Source organism: Heloderma suspectum, chromosome 2 (genome assembly GCF_057233095.1).
Source record: "Heloderma suspectum isolate Gila_16-S chromosome 2, 16-S_ref, whole genome shotgun sequence".
NCBI lineage: Eukaryota > Metazoa > Chordata > Lepidosauria > Squamata > Helodermatidae > Heloderma > Heloderma suspectum.
In genome coordinates this window covers 65,624,394-65,644,702 of record NC_139459.1, presented here as the reverse complement: position 1 = coordinate 65,644,702, position 20,309 = coordinate 65,624,394, and the positions used below count along the sequence as shown (strand labels likewise).

At 43.0% G+C, this 20,309-nt stretch overlaps 1 protein-coding gene across 1 annotated transcript in view; it reads left to right on the top strand.

Moving 5' to 3' along the window:
* ST8SIA4 (ST8 alpha-N-acetyl-neuraminide alpha-2,8-sialyltransferase 4) overlaps positions 1–19,711 on the top strand; it is a 102,423-nt gene extending 82,712 nt beyond the window's left edge. The window contains exon 5 of the mRNA XM_084833802.1: positions 12,770–19,711. Within this exon, the coding sequence (XP_084689928.1) occupies positions 12,770–13,052 (283 nt within the window). The 3' untranslated portion in view covers positions 13,053–19,711. The remainder of the gene's footprint in view (positions 1–12,769) is intronic.
* Positions 19,712–20,309: the final 598 nt, after the last annotated feature.

Sequence of the window (20,309 nt, the reverse complement as noted above, 5' to 3'; positions counted from 1 at the left end):
TTTAGGGAAATCAACCTTGGCCCTACCATTAGTCAGAGAGAGGTGGCCATTTCAGGCAGCTAGTTTTGGGTGTTATGAAAGGGCAGCAAATGGCTAGAGAATGTATTATTATTCTATTTTTATTGCCAAGGAATAACAAGGAGAGGCGCTTGTGGGATTTTCTGCCTGAAGTGCCAGACTAACTTGACTAGCCTTGAGTGATATGCACCCTGACTTGAGTGGGAGGGCACCATTTGCTGCTCCACCTCAGGCACCAAACTGTTGTGGGCCAGTCCTCATTATGAAGATGCATCTTAAGTGCTAAACTGTGTTTATGATGGTTGCCAACCAACAAGGAAAAGCCCCTCACTGCACACTAGTAGTAGGTAGATTTTTACGAAGGACTGCCAGGCAGGGAAAAGCTAATGATGGCTTCAGACCGATCAGCATGGTCCTTCATCCAGCTACTGGTAAAAATCAGTGAAGCTAGAGGTGACTGAAATGGATCTGCACATTTTTTGCCAGCAAGGTGGACCCACTTGGTTTGGCACAGTGAAATATGACTTACCTCACAGCAATATATCTACACATGTGTAGTATGCAATGTATAGCGGAAAAGGACAATGATTTGAGACTTGGCAAACTTAATTTTATTGCTGTTCTTTGTTCTCAAATATCACACAATATCATTTTACTCAAAAGCTGAGCTCCAAAAATTTGTTTACATCTCAGCTTTCATTACGAAATAAGTAATAGACACATAAGTAGTCAGCAGCTGGGGAACCACTGAAGAGTGCTCAGGATGTGTGTTATTACTACCCCTCCCAGTCTGGATCAGAACTCTCTGGTTCTGATCCAGAGAGACACACATGCACCTTGTTGTTAAACAGATGGTCAGAAATCACAGCTTTGATCCACCCTTGGGAACTGCATACTGAGCATTCGCTTTTCTCTGTGCAATTCCTGATCCAGCAAGTAATGTACAAACAACACCCCCGCTGGATCATATGCAATGGAGCATTTAAAAGGACATTTTATCAGATAATTCTTAACTGCCTGCTCTATGTTTGCTAGCATTTATGTTTATTTAGGCCCCTTACTGCTTCCTTCATTCCTTTATGCTTGTATTGGCTGTTGCGAGGAAAATCCGTGTATTCCAAGAAACCTTGCCTTGGCAAAGGGATTTCTTAATACTTAACAATTACCTGCATTTATTCACCCATGGGACAGAACTAGTGCAAGAAGCCTATTAATCAAACAATTACTTTTCTGGTTAAGCAATTTTCCAATAATCAACTTTGACTGATCTCTTAGCAAAGCAGCAGTGCTGTTCACTAACCAGTTCAGCCATATAATCTAGGGACAAATCATAGAAGTCAAATAAACCTGCGGGTCAGTTTTAAAATTGTTTTTAAGCAGAAACTGGAAGCCAGGAATTTACTGAGGTGAAATGTGTTATTGGATGATTAATTACTAATCCAGCCCCTGTAAAAGGATTTAAGTTCTAAACTGCAGGTTAAATGCCTCAAGTCATTTCGTTAGTTGGATGCACTTGGATTCTCTTCGAGATGGTTGGAAGCTGCAAAACTGAGCTGTGAATTGCAAGGTTTCCTAGACTTCGAGAAATTGAAATTCAGTTTGAGCTCCTCTCCCATTTATAAAGTACCCAACAGTTATTTTTTCCCTTTGTCATGATATCACAATACCAAGTCTTTTTCAGAACAAGTTCATTTCTGCACAGTTTTCTAAGGGACAACTCAAATTACTGAATTTCTTCATACAGTTGTGTCTGCAGTTTTACAGCCAAGCTGGAGAGAGGGTAGCATAAACCAGCTAATGCACATGGTGAACCAGCATCCATCTCAGTCCTTTTCAACAAGCCACAATTGCACAGAAGGGTACATCGTGTGTACCACCCAGTTCACTCTGAGCTTTCTCCACATAGTTGCCTCTCCTTGACCATCTATACATCATCAGCCAGGTTTTATTGCTAGATAATCAGGCTGACATTGGTTGACATTTAGCAGCCCTACACCCCAAGGAATGTTACTAAGACCTCCTGCCTAGGATTCAATTAGAGATGAACACATCTGTCAGTTTTTCTTTCTCCTGCATTTGAATTTATTTAAATCACAAGTTCTTTCCATCTCAAGTATGATGAAATGTGCTCATTTTGGTAAATTCTTCCCCAGAATGAACTGAAACAAAATTCTCAACCATTTCCACTGGCCATTTCCACGGTTGTACCACCCTGCCTGCCTCATTGTTAAAGATGAGGAACCTGTCAGAAAGAAGAAGTGGCAACTCTAATTCAGTACTAACATGGTTGAATATACCATAGAAGTCAAACAAACCTGTCGGTCAGTTTTAAAATTGTGTTTAAGCAGAAACGGGAAGCCAAGGATTTACTGGGGTGAGATGTGTTATTGACTGATTAATTATTGGCTGGATTCAGACCCAGGCTTTTAGGAGTGAAATACCCAGTGCCCTGGGCCTCTCAGTTTCAGTTTTGCCCACATTCGATTTTTTAAATCTCAGGTTCTACCTATTAAATTGCTGCATGCCAAGAACTCATGGCCTGGCATTATTTTTAAGGGGATTTTAATTGTTTCTTTGGTGTGTGTGTGTGTGTGTGTGTGTGTGTATGTTTTTCTGGGGGATTTTGTTGTGTTTTTAGGGGTGGGTAGCCTGCCTGATAGGCGGGAGCGAGGGGGCATGTATCCACCTGATGGAGGCAGTGGGGGGAGTGTTGGGGGCCAGAAGATACCGAGGCTGGGCGGCAGGCGCTGGCGGAGCGCTAGGGGCAGGCCATGCCAGGTAAGGGGAACAAGGGAGAGATGTGTAGTATCTGTCCCCTGCTCCGGGCCTGTCCAGAGCCACAGGATGGCTGGGGGAGGCGTGACCCCATCTTCTGGCCTTCATTTGCTGCTCTGCAATGCCAGGTCTGTTACCCAGAAAACCTCCCTCATCCATGACATGATCCTGGATGAGGGTGCAGACCTGGCATGTATTACGGAGACCTGGCTGGCCGAGGCTGCTGCTCCAACCTTGTAGCCATGTGTCCAGCCGGATTTTCATGTGCACAGCAGCTGAGGGCTGGGGATCGGGGAGGGGGAGTGGCTGTTAACTACCAAGAGTCCTTGGTCTTCACCAGACCCCCTCTCCAGGAGACCAAGGTTGCTGAGTGCATGTACTGGAGGTTGGGCCCGAAGGGCAGTCTGGGGATTCTGCTCGTGTACCGTTCACCCCGCTGCACGACTGACTCCCTGGCCGAGGTGCTTGAGGTGGTCTCTGATATGCGTGTACAGTCCCCTAACTTATTGGTGTTGGGGGACTTCAACGTACATTCAGAGGCCATCCTCACAGGAGCACCTCGGGACTTCATGGAGACCATGGCCTCCTGGGAGCTGCACCATATTCTAACTGGGCCCACCCATGTAGCCGGTCATGCACTAGACCTTGTGTTTGTTTCTGGAGAAGCGGGGAGCGATCTGGAAGTCGGGGGTATATCCACCACCCCCTTGTCATGGTCAGATCACTATCTGGTGACGTTGGACTTCTCGGTTCCACAACCCCTCCGCAGGGGTGGAGGACCCATTAAAATGGTCCGCCCCAGGCGTCTTATGGATCCAAATGGATTCCTGAACGCGCTTGGGGATTCTCTGGGGCACGCTAACGGCCACTCGGTCGAGACCCTGGTGGGTGGCTGGAATGCCGCAATCACTGGGGCATTAGATCAGGTGGCTCCGAAATGCCCTCTCCCCCTGAACAGGGCTCGGACTGCACCATGGTTCAATCCACGGTTACGAGCTCTGAAACAGGAGGTGAGACGGCTAGAGCGCCGGTGGCGGAAGTCTCGCTCCAAAGACGATCAGACACGGGCTAGAGCTGTATCTTCAGCCTATCATGTGGCGGTGAAGGCAGCAAAAAAGGAATATTATGCTGCCTCCATCGCGTCTGCAGAGTGCTGTCCCAGGAGGCTGTTCCAAGTGGTCCGGAGCCTGGTCGGTCCTGTGGCTCCGGAACCACTGGAGCATTCTATGGACTCCTGTGAGGCCTTGGCAAGGCACTTTGCAGATAAAATTGATCAGATTAGGTGTGTTACTCTGCATGCTGTGGATACAGTTAGTGAGCAAGAGGCGGCCTGTGGCAAACCGGTTTTGTGGGATCGGTTCCAGCTTCTTCCTCCTGATGAAGTGGACAAGGTGCTTTCATCTGTAAGGCCGACCACCTGCTTACTTGATCCTTGCCCATCTTGGCTCATTATGGGCTGCAGAGAGAGACTGGGTGAGGGGATCAAGGCGGTGGTGAACACCTCCCTTGAGGAGGGAGTGATGCCATCAGCCCTCAAGGAGGCAGTGATAAGACCGCTCTTAAAGAAGCCCTCCTTGGATCCTCAAGTTCTGAACAACTTTCGCCCAGTCTCAAATCTGCCATTTTGGGGCAAGGTGATTGAGCGGGTGGTGGCGGTGCAGTTGAAGGCACACTTGGAAGAAACTGATTATCTAGACCCATTTCAGTCGGGCTTCAGGCCTGGGCATGGGACAGAAACAGCCTTGGTCACCTTGGTAGATGATATGAGGAGGGCTCTGGATAGGGGTGAATGCTCCTTCCTTGTTCTCCTCGACCTCTCAGCGGCTTTTGATACCGTTGACCACGGTATCCTCCTGGACCGCCTGGAGGGGTTGGGCACTGGGGACACCGTATTGCGGTGGTTCCGGTCTTTCCTCTCAGGCAGGTACCAGAGGGTAGCACTGGGAGAGGAGGTTTCGGACCCGTGGCCACTTACTTGTGGGGTGCCACAGGGTTCCATCCTCTCCCCGATGCTATTTAACATCTATGTGAAGCCGCTGGGGGCTATCATCAGGAGTTTTGGGGTGCAGTGTCATCAATATGCGGATGACACGCAGCTCTACCTCTCGTTCAAATCTTCACCAAGGTTGGCCGTAGAATCCCTGTCCAAATGTCTGGAGATGGTGAGTGGCTGGATGGGGAGGAATAAGCTGAACCCTGACAAAACCGAGGTACTTTTGGTGGGAGACAGGAGGAGGCTGGGGGATGTTGACCTGGTGTTGAATGGGGTACGACTACCCTTGAAAGACCAGGTCCGCAGCCTGGGGGTCATTTTGGACTCCCAGCTGTCCATGGAGGCTCAGGTGTCAGCTGTGAGCCGGACAGCGCTGTATCAACTCCATCTGATACGGCGGCTCCGCCCCTTCCTTCCCGACCATCTGCTCCCATCGGTAGTACATGCCCTGGTCTCCTCTCGTTTAGACTACTGTAATGCGCTCTACGTGGGGTTACCCTTGAAGACGGTTCGGAAACTGCAGCTGGTACAGAACGCGGCGGCTCGCCTGATTAAAGGCAGCCGCCGGCGAGATCACATCACTCCAGTGCTGAATGAGTTGCACTGGTTACCAGTTGTTTTCCGGGCCAAATTCAAGGTGTTGGTTTTGACCTTTAAAACCCTATATGGTTCCGGCCCAGCCTATCTTAAGGAGCGCCTCCAGCAGCACCAGATAGGCCGCTTAACAAGATCAGCCTCGGATGGCCTTCTGTCTGTCCCATCAGCCAGGACAGCTAGACTGGTGGGGACGAGGGAGAGGGCCTATTCTGTTTTGGCCCCCACTCTGTGGAACTCCCTCCCTAGGGAACTCCGTCATGCCCCCTCTTTAATGAACTTCCGTCATGCATTAAAAACGTGGTTGTTCAGGCAGGCATTTGGGGTGGGTTAGGGTATTTTAGGAATTTTTATTTCCTAAATAATACAATTTTTTATTGTAGAATTTTATTGTTTTAAACTGTTTTATTGTATGTTGTACATTGCCCAGAGTGGCTGGGTGACCAGTCAGATGGGCGATTAATAAATTTAATAATAAATAAATAAATTAAATAAAACTCATGAATAAGGTCATGTGGAAGCTCTAGCGGACAGCACTAACTGCCATTAAACAGTGCATTAAATACGCATATCTCTGGGAAGATTCACACCTGACTCCTCGCCATTCTTCTGAAACCAAATCTAATATACTCCATCCCTTGAAAGTTCAGATTTCATATGCAGTTGTTCATTAAACAATTAAAACAAATCATGTATCTTGCTAAGCCTACATATATCGCTGGCTGTTAAGCAATTAAAACAGTTACAGGATTAAGCTTGCATGTTAAAATCAAAGCAAAAGGACAAATCAAGAAGATAACAATCACCAATACAACAATGGGATACAGCACAATACATAGGGTTTCAAATCCAGTGTTATTCCAGCGTACCAATATATCCCACCAGTGACTTCCGGTAAAAGGTGACACGTGCTTAGACCATTTTAGAAATCTCATTCCCATCTCGACAGCATCATTATAGCACATGCAGCATCGCTCAACAAACATTCAGTTTAGCTTGCATTTTCTTGTCTTGTGAAGTAACCCTTACTGGCACACACAGAAGTTTGGGCCTAAGCTACACTACATGTTCAAACACATTAGCCAATATGTAACAATACAGATGGTTCTCAGCCGACATCCACTCTCCATTAGCTAGATCTTGCAATTCAGCTTGAGAAAAATCTCACACAGTGCTTGTAGCTCCAGAGGGACTGAATCAGTGGGCGAGTCGATGTAGCTAACTCTTTGAGCATGCCCTCATCCTCCCCTTGGTCCACTCTCCTTCCTCTGAGGAAGACTGCCAGACATTCCCAATCCCCTTGGCAGGGTCCCAGCTGCGCTGGGTAAAAAGTGCCAGGATTATAGCTTGACTTACACAACATGCCTGGCCACGACAGTTCTCCATCTTAGTGATTCTCATCACTAGGATCTCTGCTTTAGTTTCAGCTTCCTGATCTCACCATTCAGCAGTCTCCAATGCCTGTTGCAACACTGCATTGTATTCTCTAACTGCCCGCATCTCATCTCTCAAAGCTTGGGAGTTATTTTCCTGCTTCTGGTTGACATCCCACAAGTCTCTTAAGATCATGCAACCCACCCCTGCAGTCTCAGATTTTTTCCCTTCATCTGTTCCAAGCTCTTGTATGCATTGCATCAAAATGGCTGCTGTGAGTCCTCTGTTCCACAAATCTGCAACCTCAACAGTAGAAGTAGGGTGGATGACCCTACTCATCAACAGCTGTGCCACTTCACCCCAGAATGACGTAGCAGGTCACCTGCAGATCTGACTGGCTCCTAGTCCCATAGCTCTCTTTGCCCACATATGGATTGGTCAGACTGGTATCTGCCGACTACACCAAATGTCTTAAACTGGGGCCTGGTGTACTCAGGTCCCACAGTAAACAGATTTGAGGATACAATTATGACTCAAGTCCACTTGTGTGAAAGAAGGACAGAGTTTATTGATGGGAAATGGATGCAGAGAAAGCAAAAGCAAAGAAAGCTTATACATGCCATTAACTCTTAGTTCAGTCGCTCTAGTTCCCAGAGGGGCAACGGGTGCCGTCCTGTGGGGCTGGTTATCTGAGCATGTGGCGTGCCTTCCCCCTCTCAGACGAGAACAGGTAGCAGGCCAATCTGCTCAGGGTTTCACAAACCCTTCCCTTCACCCAAAAGGAGAACGGGGGGGGGGGGGGCTTTCTCTCCTGGCAGCAAAATAAGTTTCTTACAGTATAGGAAGAAGCATCCCTTATCAGTTAGAAGGTACAAACCATACAGCTATAGTGCAAAGCAACTGTGGTGCGTTGTTTTAGCTTCTGTTAGTAGCAAAAAGTAAGGCCTTCACTGTATGTGAATACAGCTATGAGAACTAACTCTAAAATCATAAAAATTGCTAACGGCTCTAGCAAAGTAGTGTACTTAACGCTGTTAAACAGTGCATTAAATACTGCATATCTGTGGGTAAATTCACACCTGACTCCTTGCCATCCTTCTGAAACCAAATCCAGTACAATATTGAACTTTGGTCTAACCTGCTAGCATAGATTTCATAAATATATGAAAGGAGAGATGCTATGTGGAAATTACAGGATTTGCTCTGGAAGCTCCTTTCTCCAATCTCAGGCATTTGAGGTTGTCTGTAGTTATGCAGTGGTAAGGGGGAAACATCTTATATATGCTCAAGGGCATTGACCTTTGTTTTTGGCACATCTGTGGGCAAAAGGGGACTAGGAGGTCCTACTGATACAACCTTTCTTTCCCAATCATCCACCAAAACCTGGAGCTTGCTCTGCTCAGCATACTGTTGTTGTTGTTTATTCGGTCAGTCGCTTCCGACTCTTTGTGACTTCATGGACCAGCCCACGCCAGAGCTTCCTGTCTGCCCCACCTCCCCCAAGGTCAAGTACGTCACCTCCAGAATATCATCCACCCATCTTGCCCTTGGTCGGCCCCTCTTCCTTTTGCCTTCCACTTTCCCGAACATCAGCATCTTCTCCAGGGTATCCTGTCTTCTCATTATGTGGCCAAAGTACTTCAGTTTTGCCTTTAATATCATTCCCTCAAGTGAGCAGTCTGGCTTTATTTCCTGGAGTATGGACTGGTCTGATCTTCTTGCAGTCCAAGGCACTCTCAGAATAGCGTTGCCCTTATTTTCGCCGTAGTCTACGTAAATCTTTACGTAGACTACAGGGACCAAATAAGGAACGCGAATGGCAGCTCCCTATGGGGGCCGCCATTTGCGTACGCGCTTTTTTTTTTTAAGTCACCCGTGATAGGCTACGTGACGATTAACGTAGCCTATCACGGCTGACTTTGCAGATCTAGCCGTGATAGGCTATGTAAATCGTCACATAGCCTATCACAGGGGCGTGGGTTTTTTTAACTTTTTATTTCGCGGCCGGGAGAGGCGAGGCGCCTCCTCCCCGGCCTGAATTTCGGCCGGGCGAGGCGGGAAGCCTCCTCCCCCGGCCTGAACTTCGGGGGGAGCAGCGAAGCGCCTCCCCCCCACCGCAAAGCAAGCTGCGAGACCAGGTAAGTGACTTTCGTGCACCCCTAGTTGCCGCCTCCTGAACAATGTTGCGAACTTCTGTCCATAGTTCTTCCGGGACCCTATCTACTAAATCTAGTCCCTTAAATCTATTCTTCACCTCCACTGCATATTCATGAGGAATATTAGTGAGCTCATATCTAACTGCTCTGTAGGTCTTCCCTATTCTCTTTAGTCTGATTCTAAATTGTGCAATAAGAAGTTCGTGATCTGAACTACAGTCAGCTCCAGGTCTTGTTTTTACCAACTGCATAAATGTCCGCCACCTTTGGCTACAAAGGATGTAGTCAATCTGATTTCGGTGTCAACTGTCTGGTGAAGCAGCACAGTAAATGTGAATCTCCAGTAGGTAGTGGTAATATAGTCCAAAGTAAAAACCCAGCAGATGTTTACTCCAGGCATGAGTCCAAACAAAGAAAACTGAAGCAGCCAATTCTCATTGTCTGCTCTAGGCTCTGGCACCAGACTAGTCAAGGCAGCTAACTCAGGGCAGATCTGTGTGCTTGGGAAATCCCACGTAACTGTGGGAGTTTGCCTTCATCTAGAAGGTGCTTGATAGGGACGAAGCTGAACTCAGTTTCTGGTTGATAAATCTCTTCACTCCATTTTCACCTGTTATTTTAAAGTTGCTTTGGCTCAGCTCAAAGAAGGTATGTCCAACTCCACTTTTATAAGCGCTTGGGTACAATATGAAAGAGGGTTGTTTTGTTTTCCTTTGCTTTCTTTCCCTGCGAAATAAATGCCAGGCTTTTTTGAGCCATGAAAACAACTTCTGCTTCACTCCTGGCAAGCTGAGACATTTCATGCTGCAAATGCTACAACTAGAGCTAGACAAAGAGTCCAGCTTCTGCAGGGTAACAGTGACCTTTTCCATTGCCACCTCCACTTGGGAATTTGAGGCACAGCTTGGAATCCAGATTCACACATGGCTGGCCTCTTTATTTCCTGGTGTTCAATAATGCCCTCCATTATTGCTTGGGGTTGGATGCAGTTTTAGCCCAGTGTGTGACAAAGGTTGGCACGAGGCTGTCATGCACCATGTAATTCCTGTTCCAACAAGAGCCATTTTTCCGTCCACTTCAGCCAAAGAAGGAGTATAGTAACCCTTGTAGTTCAGACACATAAGATGATCAGGACTTTCATCTAAGCTACCCATTTGTGCAGGCTTGCAATCTTTCTCTAGAACTGACAGTGTTTCAACACACACTGAAAATGTATGAAATATACATTTACAGCAGCACTGTATTAATTACTACTGTTTCTATGCTTTTATCATCAAGTAGAAATGAGGAGCAGTTATAAACATAGTTACCAACCAGAGCAATTACCAACTGCTATATAAATCAGGAATATAAAGCCTTATCTGGAACCCAAATATATACAGTATGGCTTTATGTGTTTCATATTCTGTTTCTAACAACAAAAACAATGCTTCTGATTGAAACTTGTGAAATAGTAACTTGAATAAAAGCCAGGGAATCAAAGACAAGTGTGCTCAATGTCTGTTCGTAGAATATACTTATTTTGTTGTTCAGTCGTTCAGTCGTGTCCGACTCTTTGTGACCCCATGGACCATAGCACGCCAGGCCTTCCTGTCCTGCACTCTCTCCCGGAGCATGCTCAAGTTCATATTCATTGCATCTGTGATGCTATCTAGCCATCTCATCCTCTGCCGTCCCCTTCTCCTTTTGCCTTCGGTCTTTCCCAGCATCAGGGTCTTTTCCAGGGAGTTTTCACTTCGCATTAGGTGGCCAAAATATTGGAGCTTCAGCTTCATTATCTGTCCTTCCAATGAGCACTCAGGGTTGATTTCCTTTAGGATGGACTGATTTGACCTCCTTGCAGTCCAGGGGATTCGTAAGAGTCTTCTCCAGCACCACAGTTCGAAGGCATCAATTCTTCGGCGCTCAGCCTTCCTTATAGTCCAGCTCTCACAGCCATACATTACTAACACTTATTTTAGGTTTATGCAAAATACATCAGGAAAGTGGCCCTTAATTATTTCCTGATGGATTTGCTGCTAGTCAAGATTCTTTTCTCCCTTAACACAGGAGAAAATAAGTCTAAAATTAGAAAATGCTTCATATTCTCTTTTTATCCCCTCCCCCGGCATCTGTCACTGTTGCTTCACATTTGCTTTTTAGAGGTTCCAACTCACAACTAATATATGCTTTGGGGGGAAAAACACCCTGCCGACATGTGATTAATGACATTCGAAGCTAAGCCTGGCAAAACAGATTTTTATTGTTGCTATATTCAGAAGGAGATGTTGCTAAAAATCAGAGAAGCACTGTGGTATGGCATTAGTGAAATAGATAATCCTGCTTGATAAGGTTTAGATTTCCCACAAATATATTCCCATGTGCTTAAGCCTTCCTCAAGTGAGAACTGTGTCTGCATGGGCAAAAGGATGCTTCTGAGGGCTAGATCTCTGCATCTAGTAATCAGGACTGTGAGTGCAGCTCCTATCAAGGACAAACTAGACAAGGGGATAGGATCTGTGATGATATCCCATATCTTTAAGTGGCTGTTAAAAGCTGCAATGGAAGGGGATGGGATTTGGATCAGGCTGCAGTGCTGGGGTGGGGGGATATAAATACTTTCTCCTCTATGTCATGCTCCTGATGTAAAACCCTCCTCCCAACTTCTATTTGCCCCATTGGGTAAAACATATGGGTACATACACATTTTTCCATACAGGGCAAATGGCAGCTTAAGGGATGGCATTTGTACAGGACACAATAATACTGAAAATGTATCAGTTAATTTAATTTAATATTTGATCTCATATTTGTACTTATCTGGCTACACAACTACATTTGATGCTAGTGGGGCTGGGGGCTGGGAGGGATGGTGTTTTTGGTATACCTAAAAAAGAAGTATATCAATAGAATTAATAATCAAATAAATACATAAAATAGTATCCATTGATGGGAGGAAAGGAATCAGGGCTTGAACCCTGGAATGTACCTGCAAAGAGCATGCACCTATCTCTGAGCTCTGACCCTTCCCTATTCGGGGTGGTTGAGGAACGTGATCATTGCAAATTCTGATATGAACAGACCTGAATCACACCTCCCAAACCAATGTCTGAGGATTGGAGCTTGGTTATCCTTTTGCACTTAAATGTTGCAGTGCAATTCTTGATGGAATTATTTAGTAATGATACCTCCTGCTAGAACAGCAGTTAGCAGAGAAAAACAAAAAAAGGCAAAACAGAATGAGTGTTTACCAGTCCCACATGCACACAGGCTATCTTAGTACAATAAAAGGAGACCACATCCTTCTTTAGTGAAGAAAGGGTAAAACAGTTTTACTCACAAATAATCTTGCATAAAAATGCAGGTACAGCATAGAGTTTGTTCCATCTATTTTGTGTTCCATTACACAGGCAGGAGTGAAAGAGCAAACACTCTTGCTCCCAGCAATGGTGGAGGTTGGGGGGGGGAGAAGGGGAGGAGCAAAAGGAAGAGATCATAGGAAATGACATTGAAAGCTATAGAGATCCTGAGGCTAGCAGTGGTCAAAATTCCCATGAACTAACTGCAACGCTGCCCTCATCCAGTAACTTGCAGATGAGATTCCAATATTCCCAACAATTCTCAGCCCCAACCCTGTATTTTACATGTAATTTGAGAAAAAGTATGCTGAGACATGCATGTTTTGGGAGGAATCACATTTAACGATACAAGTCAATTTGAATGTTTGTGTGGATTCTTTTCAAGGTGTTTGGTTTTTTTAGAGAAGTGAGAGTGTTGTACATGCTGCTGCTATTCCTGTTCCTGTTCCTGTTGCTGAAGCTGAAACAAAACTTCTTAACGATCACTTGTACATCCTTTTGTCTTTTATTTTCTCTTGCAGTTATTGGTTGACCAACAAGGTCTTTATCAAGCGACCCAGCACAGGACTCCTCATGTACACGCTTGCTACGAGGTTCTGTGATGAAATTCACCTCTATGGATTCTGGCCCTTTCCAAAGGATATAAATGGGAAACCAGTCAAATATCATTATTACGATGACCTAAAGTATCGATACTTTTCTAATGCCAGTCCCCATAGGATGCCATTAGAGTTTAAAACTTTAAGTGTGTTACATAACAGAGGGGCACTTAAATTGACAACGGGGAAATGTGTACAGCAATAAAGCACAAGTCAAGTACAAAGAGAAGTACAGGATATTGGCTTCGTCATTTGGATTTTATGGAACCGCAGTGGAATCCAAGCAATGGATATATCCCAGTGCACTGTACCATTGGAGATCAAGGAAGTCCATCAGAATGACATTACCAGCTATCGTTTTACCTGTTGAAGTGCTAAATCTTGAGTGCAATGGTTCGAGCAAGTGCCACTTTCACTAAGAACAAAGCTTGAATGTATAAAATCAGTAGTGTTTACAAGATCCAATGATGCATTCATCATCTGTTAAAGAAGCAAATCATGTATTTACTGCTCATTTGCCACCGCAAAGTCAGGCGACATATAAATGAATACCCAGGAGGTGGGATCTGCCCTTAAGGAAATACAAGCATCTGGCAGGAAAACCCATGGTGGAGTTGGTAGAGCAGGGGATAACTTCACCAAGATCACACAAAATACCTTCAGTCAGGGGAATGCCTGACCTTGTATTATAACCTTTCTCTCCCTCTCTCTGTCTGTCTCTCTTTCCTTCCTGTTTTTAAAATTGTCATTCATTTTCTATGGTGTTTGGGTATTGGAACCCCTTAAGGGATTTTGAAAAAGGTAATAATATGAACATTTTAAGTAATCTTCAAGAAGTGGTCTTAGAAGAAGAAGTTATTTTTTCAAAAAACCGAGATACTTTAAAATCTGTATTGTATTTTATTGTTCAGCTTGTGCTTGGTATATGCATTATAGCTGAAACTGCCTCCATGTGATGACTTCCTACTGCCGTAACATATAGAGCCAATCACCACGTTTGACTTCTGCCATCCCTGGAGATGCTCTATTCCAGAACTAGCCACTGCCAGGAACATGTGGTATTCTATACATATTATGTGGGAGGCGGTTCAGGGGTGCCGGGGTCGGGGGGAGAGTCATCTCACTGTGGCTGTTTTGAGCAGTATAACTTGTAGACCAGGGCTTAGCATCTCTCAGTTGCTGTAGGTGCTTCTGTTAGGGCAAAATGACATGTTAGGATAAATGTGCTTTTTTAAAAGTGTGCCCATACTGGCCTCTTTTCTTCTGAAGAAAAAACTGTTGTGGGTCCCCCCAATCCAGAATGGGAGCACATTCCAGATTGGGTCCCTGTGCCATTTTCCTGCTGAATCCCAACACACACACACACACACACACACACACACACACCTGCTATCTGCTCCTGAATGGGGGTGTTACCACAAACAGCATTTTGGGGGCAGAAATAGCAGGGAGTGAGATTGTCTACAGGAAGTTGGAGTGGGTTCCCTCATCCAGATCAGGAACATACTCTAGATCAGGACCCCACAGTTGCTTTTTTGGCAAGATAAAACTTGCTAGTTTAAACATGCTTTTAAAAAATACGTTTATCATATTGTGTAGTTTGGCCTAAGGCTCAACCTAAACAGGAACTGAAAATATGTAGCTTGCCCTAAGGTACAAGTTAAACATTCTCAAAAGATCGGATATTTTGAGCTCTTTTAAAAGCAAGATTGTTCTGCTACATGGCAAATGAAGATGATACCATTAACAAGCAGGTGCCCTTACATTTGGTACCAAAGATTATGCTGATTTTGTAATCGATGTAGGTTTATTTTCCTTCTAATGATGAATTATGTACATTTATTACTGTGTTGCTGTGCTGCTGAGGAAACTGTTTTCAGTCATTTTTGTTTCCTGTTGACTTGCTGTCTAGATTTCATTTGAATGACAAATTCCTTAACTTGACTTTGCTCTTTTTATGTAAACCTTGAATATTTTAAATAGAGATAACAGGTGCTTTCCCTTTAAAAAAAAATGAAATGCAGCCATAATCTCATTTAATCAAGATAAGGTAATTAATCAGAAATGTAAATACAAAACACTGAAACTTAATTTAGTTGCCATACTGGATATTTTTTTCCTAATTCCCAAAGTCCTTTTAAGATCCATATTACTCATAGTGCTGAACAACATGCCCCTTTTCCCTGTTCTATGATATTCTTATAAATCGTCGATGCCACTGCTGATGAGCAACCTTGCTTTTCCCTTCCATTTTCTTTTATTATTTGGGACAAGTTCTATTGCTGCATTTTTGCTCAGAGTGTATATAATGAGAATTATTAATGTGGCAGTACAGTTGAGGAGGGTTGTAAACAGAATGGCTGCAAACCTCAAATGATCTAGAGAGTTTCAGAACGCAATTAATGAGTGATTCCATAATTGCAGGGGGGGAGGGAGTTAAAGTGTGATTTCGTTCCCTCCTCATTTATCACTGATTTTTGCCGTTTAAGTAGGAGCAGAAGAAAAACACTGATGAAAGCAAACAAAGAATAGAACTTCATTGGACTTCACAGAATGGAGTATATGAAAAAGAGTAGTTTGTGCCATTTCCCCACACATGGAAAAATCTTGAGCACATGCAAAACACTCTCAGGTCCTAAGTTCTGATATTGACTGAAGCAGTTCTAAATTTGAGTTTTATATCACACTGTATTAGATTGTGCATTCTTTTTTTGGTATGTAAGAGATTGAAACTTGGAGCTGGGCCATGCCTTCTTCCTAAGTTGAATCATTCCTGTCAGTGCCCTTCAACCCTTTCTAACCTGGAAGCCACCTTTCACCCCAACGCATCTTCTATTATTTTTATCTTACCACTCTTTCTCTTTCGCTCTGTGTGTGCGTCTATCTACCTCTATCATCTCCAAAAGACTGGCATGGTGCTGTGCTGCTAATACAATCTGTTTTAAGGTCATAACCCACTTCTGGGTGAAAGCCTACCAGATGAAGACCAGTGATTCATCTGATCCAACTACCAGTGAGTCATGAATACATCTTTGCTCTTTATAAGAACATAAGAAGAGCCCTGTTGGATCAGGTCAGCAGTATATCTAGTCCAGCTTCCTGTTTCCCACAGTGGCCAACAAGATGGCTCTGGGAAGTCCATAGAGAAGACATGAAGGCCTTCTTCCACCTTTGCTCCTCAAGAGCTGGTATTCAGTGTATACTGTTCTGTTTTGAATCTAGATCAGTGTAACTCAATGGAGCTCCATACGTTGGATGAGAATGACAAACCCATAGGAAAAAAGCTAAGTGTGAAATCCCTTGCCTAACATAAAACCATGTAAAATAAACTACCACTCATGGACTTAAGCAATGTACGTAGTGGGAAAAGTGTTGTGCAGAATCCTAAGGACTTGGTTTTAAGTCTTGGAGATTTTACTGGAAAAAGCATGTTTAGGGAGGCAACTAGATATTGTGTGGGGCTGTTGCATTCACTAGTAACTCTGTGTGTGTGTGTGTGAGAGAGAGAGAGAGAGAGAGAGAGAGAGAGAGAGAGACAGAGTATATATGTGTGTGTATGTACGCGTGTGTGTGTGTGTGTGTGTATATATATTTACACACATTTTGTTGTTGTTGTTCAGTCGTTCAGTCGTGTCCGACTCTTCGTGACCCCATGGACCATAGCACGCCAGGCCTTCCTGTCCTGCGCTCTCTCCCGGAGCGTGCTCAAGTTCATATTCATTGCATCCGTGATGCTATCTAGCCATCTCATCCTCTGCCGTCCCCTTCTCCTTTTGCCTTCAGTCTTTCCCAGCATCAGGGTCTTTTCCAGGGAGTTTTCTCTTCGCATTAGGTGGCCAAAATATTGGAGCTTCAGCTTCAGTATCTGTCCTTCCAATGAGCACTCAGGGTTGATTTCCTTTAGGATGGACTGATTGGACCTCCTTGCAGTCCAGGGGATTTGTATTTACACACATATATGTATTTACACACATACATACACATATATCTTTTCTGTGTCTTAGATGTAAGTTGTAATCTACCAAATCTAGCACAAACTTCCATTTGTTTCAGTGAAGCACATGCAATGAGGTCAGTGGATGCTATTTAACAATATTTCCTTCATGGTTTTTCTCACTAAGTAAGATTTCCCTTCCTCACAAAAGACTTCAGTTTGTATTTATGGTCATACATAAGCTCACCTATTTCAGTGCAACAAGAAAATAGACATTTTTATTAAAAATAGTGTCACACAACTGGTTGTACTTATATATTTTTCATTTCCTTAAGAAATTCTTTTAAAAATATATTTTCATAGACTGAGAATCATTTTTACCATGATTATGCAGACATACTTGGTTTGGAAACATGGTTATTCTAGAACAGTCTAAATAGAACACACTAGCAATCCATAATGGTATAAACTTACACACAACCACCTTAAAGAAGTTGAGACTAGTGCCTTTATCATCTCACATAACCTGAATCCTGATACTTAATTCTGATCTGTCATTTTCCCCCTACTCAGGCTATTCCTACATATCCATAACCAAGAAAGGGCTAAAATACTGGTTATGTTTTTATGTTTCCCATCTCAGGAAAATTTCAATTTTCCAATGTAATTACAACAGAAAAAGTTAGAGTTCAGATTCAGAATCAATGAAAATATATGATAGTATGCTACATAAAGGAAGTGAGGTTTTCCCTTAATTAGAACAGGCTGTATGGGAGTAAGCCCCACTGAACATAGCGGGACTTGACTTCTGAAGAAACATGTATAGATTTTGACTGTAAAATAAAGAAATGGATGAAGAATAAGAACAACTGAATCAGATTTAAAAGATGATGGGAAAGATTTAAAAGATGGAAAAGTTTATTAAAATGCAATATTGCAGCGGCTGGTGGATCCTGTCTTTCAGGTCTTTTATCAGAGTCACTGAAAATCTAAGATGACACTACCTGTAAATCAGGGTGCCACAATTGTCTTTTTATAGGCACTGCCATCTTGCTCTCCCCCCCTTCCACTTTTGTGTATGATAAGTAGAACCTAAGGTAGCAGCACCCATGCTGTCTCTTGTTTGTCAGAATCTCTTGCTCTTGTAGAGTTACATGAGTACTAATTCCAAAGTTTTCCCTGGATGGCAGCACTCCTGCATTTCACCAACAGGACATTGATGAAAACTTTATCTCAGATCCTGCCGTATGTCTTTGTATAGACCTTTCAGTCTATTTCTCTTCTTTGTGTGTTGTGAAAGCATAGGCACCATTTGAAATCCACTTTCCTTTCTGAGATTAGCTACTAGACCTAACAAGAGGAGAAAAGGTAGTCCACAGAAACTATACAGTAAGGTTGCTGTTAGTGGGTCTATATATACACAAACATACACACTCGTTACATCTGTTCAGACCGAAGGATTTTTTTTTTCTTATTGCCATTCTTTTCCATACCATATTTTGTTGCCTGGTGGCTACCATGAATACCTACTGCAATATTGGCTAGCACTAACTCCAGCATATATCTAGTGGGCAAGCTCTGATGCCTTAATACAAAACTATAGGAAGAGTCTCATTAGAAATGCAAAGTAGGAAAGGGAATTTGTTGTCATTCAGATCATTTTTCTTGTGAATGTAAATTATAAACCAGTGTTTTATAATTCATACCTGTTTCTTTTAGGAGCTCTGGAGTTCCTGAGATTAACAAAGATAAATGTATAATATATTTGCTTTTTTCCTTTGTGATGATTTCCCTTCTCTTACTACCTTTCTACAATGTGAAATATACTCAACATTTCAATTGGTTTGGGGGCCTGTTTGGATAGTGCTCAGTTTTACACTGCCCACAAAAATGTTCCACAAAAAATAAATACTATATGTTGGATCCAGACTTAGCCATGTTTAGAATAGAGCTATGCTTAGAGTAGACCTAAGTCTGGAGCCAAACCAACATAATGGAGCTTAATAGGGATGTACGAAAGGTACTTACCTTTCGCAGATTAGGAGCTATGCTTGATTTAAATGGAAATGAATGCATTTTTCCAGCTGGTTTTCAATAAATTTGCAGGTAAACAGGCATTCACATGTTCAATATCATGTTAAAAGTCTACCAAGATGAGGATTCCAGTTGCTCTGTATTGTGGCAATTTTCCATACTGGTTACAACTCCCATTGACTTCACTAAGCATAGAAGATGCCTGGCCTCTTAGGATCTTCAAGTTTAGGCTCAGATCCAGTGAGGTAGCATCCATCCAGACAAGCAATAGCACATATATAACAGAGTTTTTCATTCAGCATATCTTTCAGCATCTCGTCTGCTGAACTCCCAATTCTTTCTTTTTTCTTTTTTGGGGGTAAATGAGATGAGTTTGGAGGAATAAGTGTGGCTACTAAAAAAGCCCCGTTGTAACTAAAGATATGTATCCCAGTTCAGTGGGGTTGGGGTGGGGCAGTTCAAATAGGTGCTGGATATGTCTTTCCTGGCCAACAAAGTTCCAGTACCTGAGTCAGACTTTTAGCCCCAAGAAACATTCACACAATATCTGTTTCTCCTGTTGGATAGAGATGGTACACAACTGGATCACGTTGTAATGTTGCACCGTTTCACTTTTTTCCTCTCTCTCCTTCCTCCAGAAAAGAGCACTGTTACCCTGGATAAGCAAAAGCACAATTGTTTTAACTATATATACTAGAGGAGGCCAGTTTGCAGAAAATAACCTTCCTGAACAGTACTACTGCTATGGAACATACCCAGGTCCCATTTTTGTGCACTGTTGAGATGTATTCTGTCAGGATCATCATGTCTGATGCTGTTTAATATTATTTTGTGTACAGGAGTTGATGTTTAATTCTTTGTTACTTGTACAACCTGTAAAATATATTAAACTTTTTTCTAGTACTTTTCTTTCTCAGATTTCATTTATTTATTTATTCATTTCATTTCTATGCCGCCCAATAGCCGAAGCTGTCTGGGCGGTTCACAGAAATTAAAACCAAACAGCCACAATAAAACAATTTAAAATATATAGAACATTAAAACCACAATTTTTACCCTATTCATCCTTAACAGAGCCAGAAGATAATTTCATAACAAGGAAGACATAAGTAGATTTTATATCTATCAAATACTCGAAAGGACAAATCCTATAAAATTTCATCACACTTCTGTAGAATTTTAAGACATCGTATACAATGAAATTAACATATTTGTCCGTCATATACAGAAACCCTAATTTCTAATTATACCCCTAAATTAAATAAATGGCTAGGCCATTATTTTTTAAGTCTTCATAAAGAATACTCAATTTTTAGGACATCATATACAATAAAATTAATGTATTTGTCCAGCATACACAAAAAGCCCTGTAAACTCAAATTCCATCTTAAATTTAATAAATGCATAATTTTTCAAGTCTTCAGGAAGGATACTAGATTTTAATGAATTATGTAATATGGGTGTATTCTGGTTATGACTATGTCTGGATCCAAC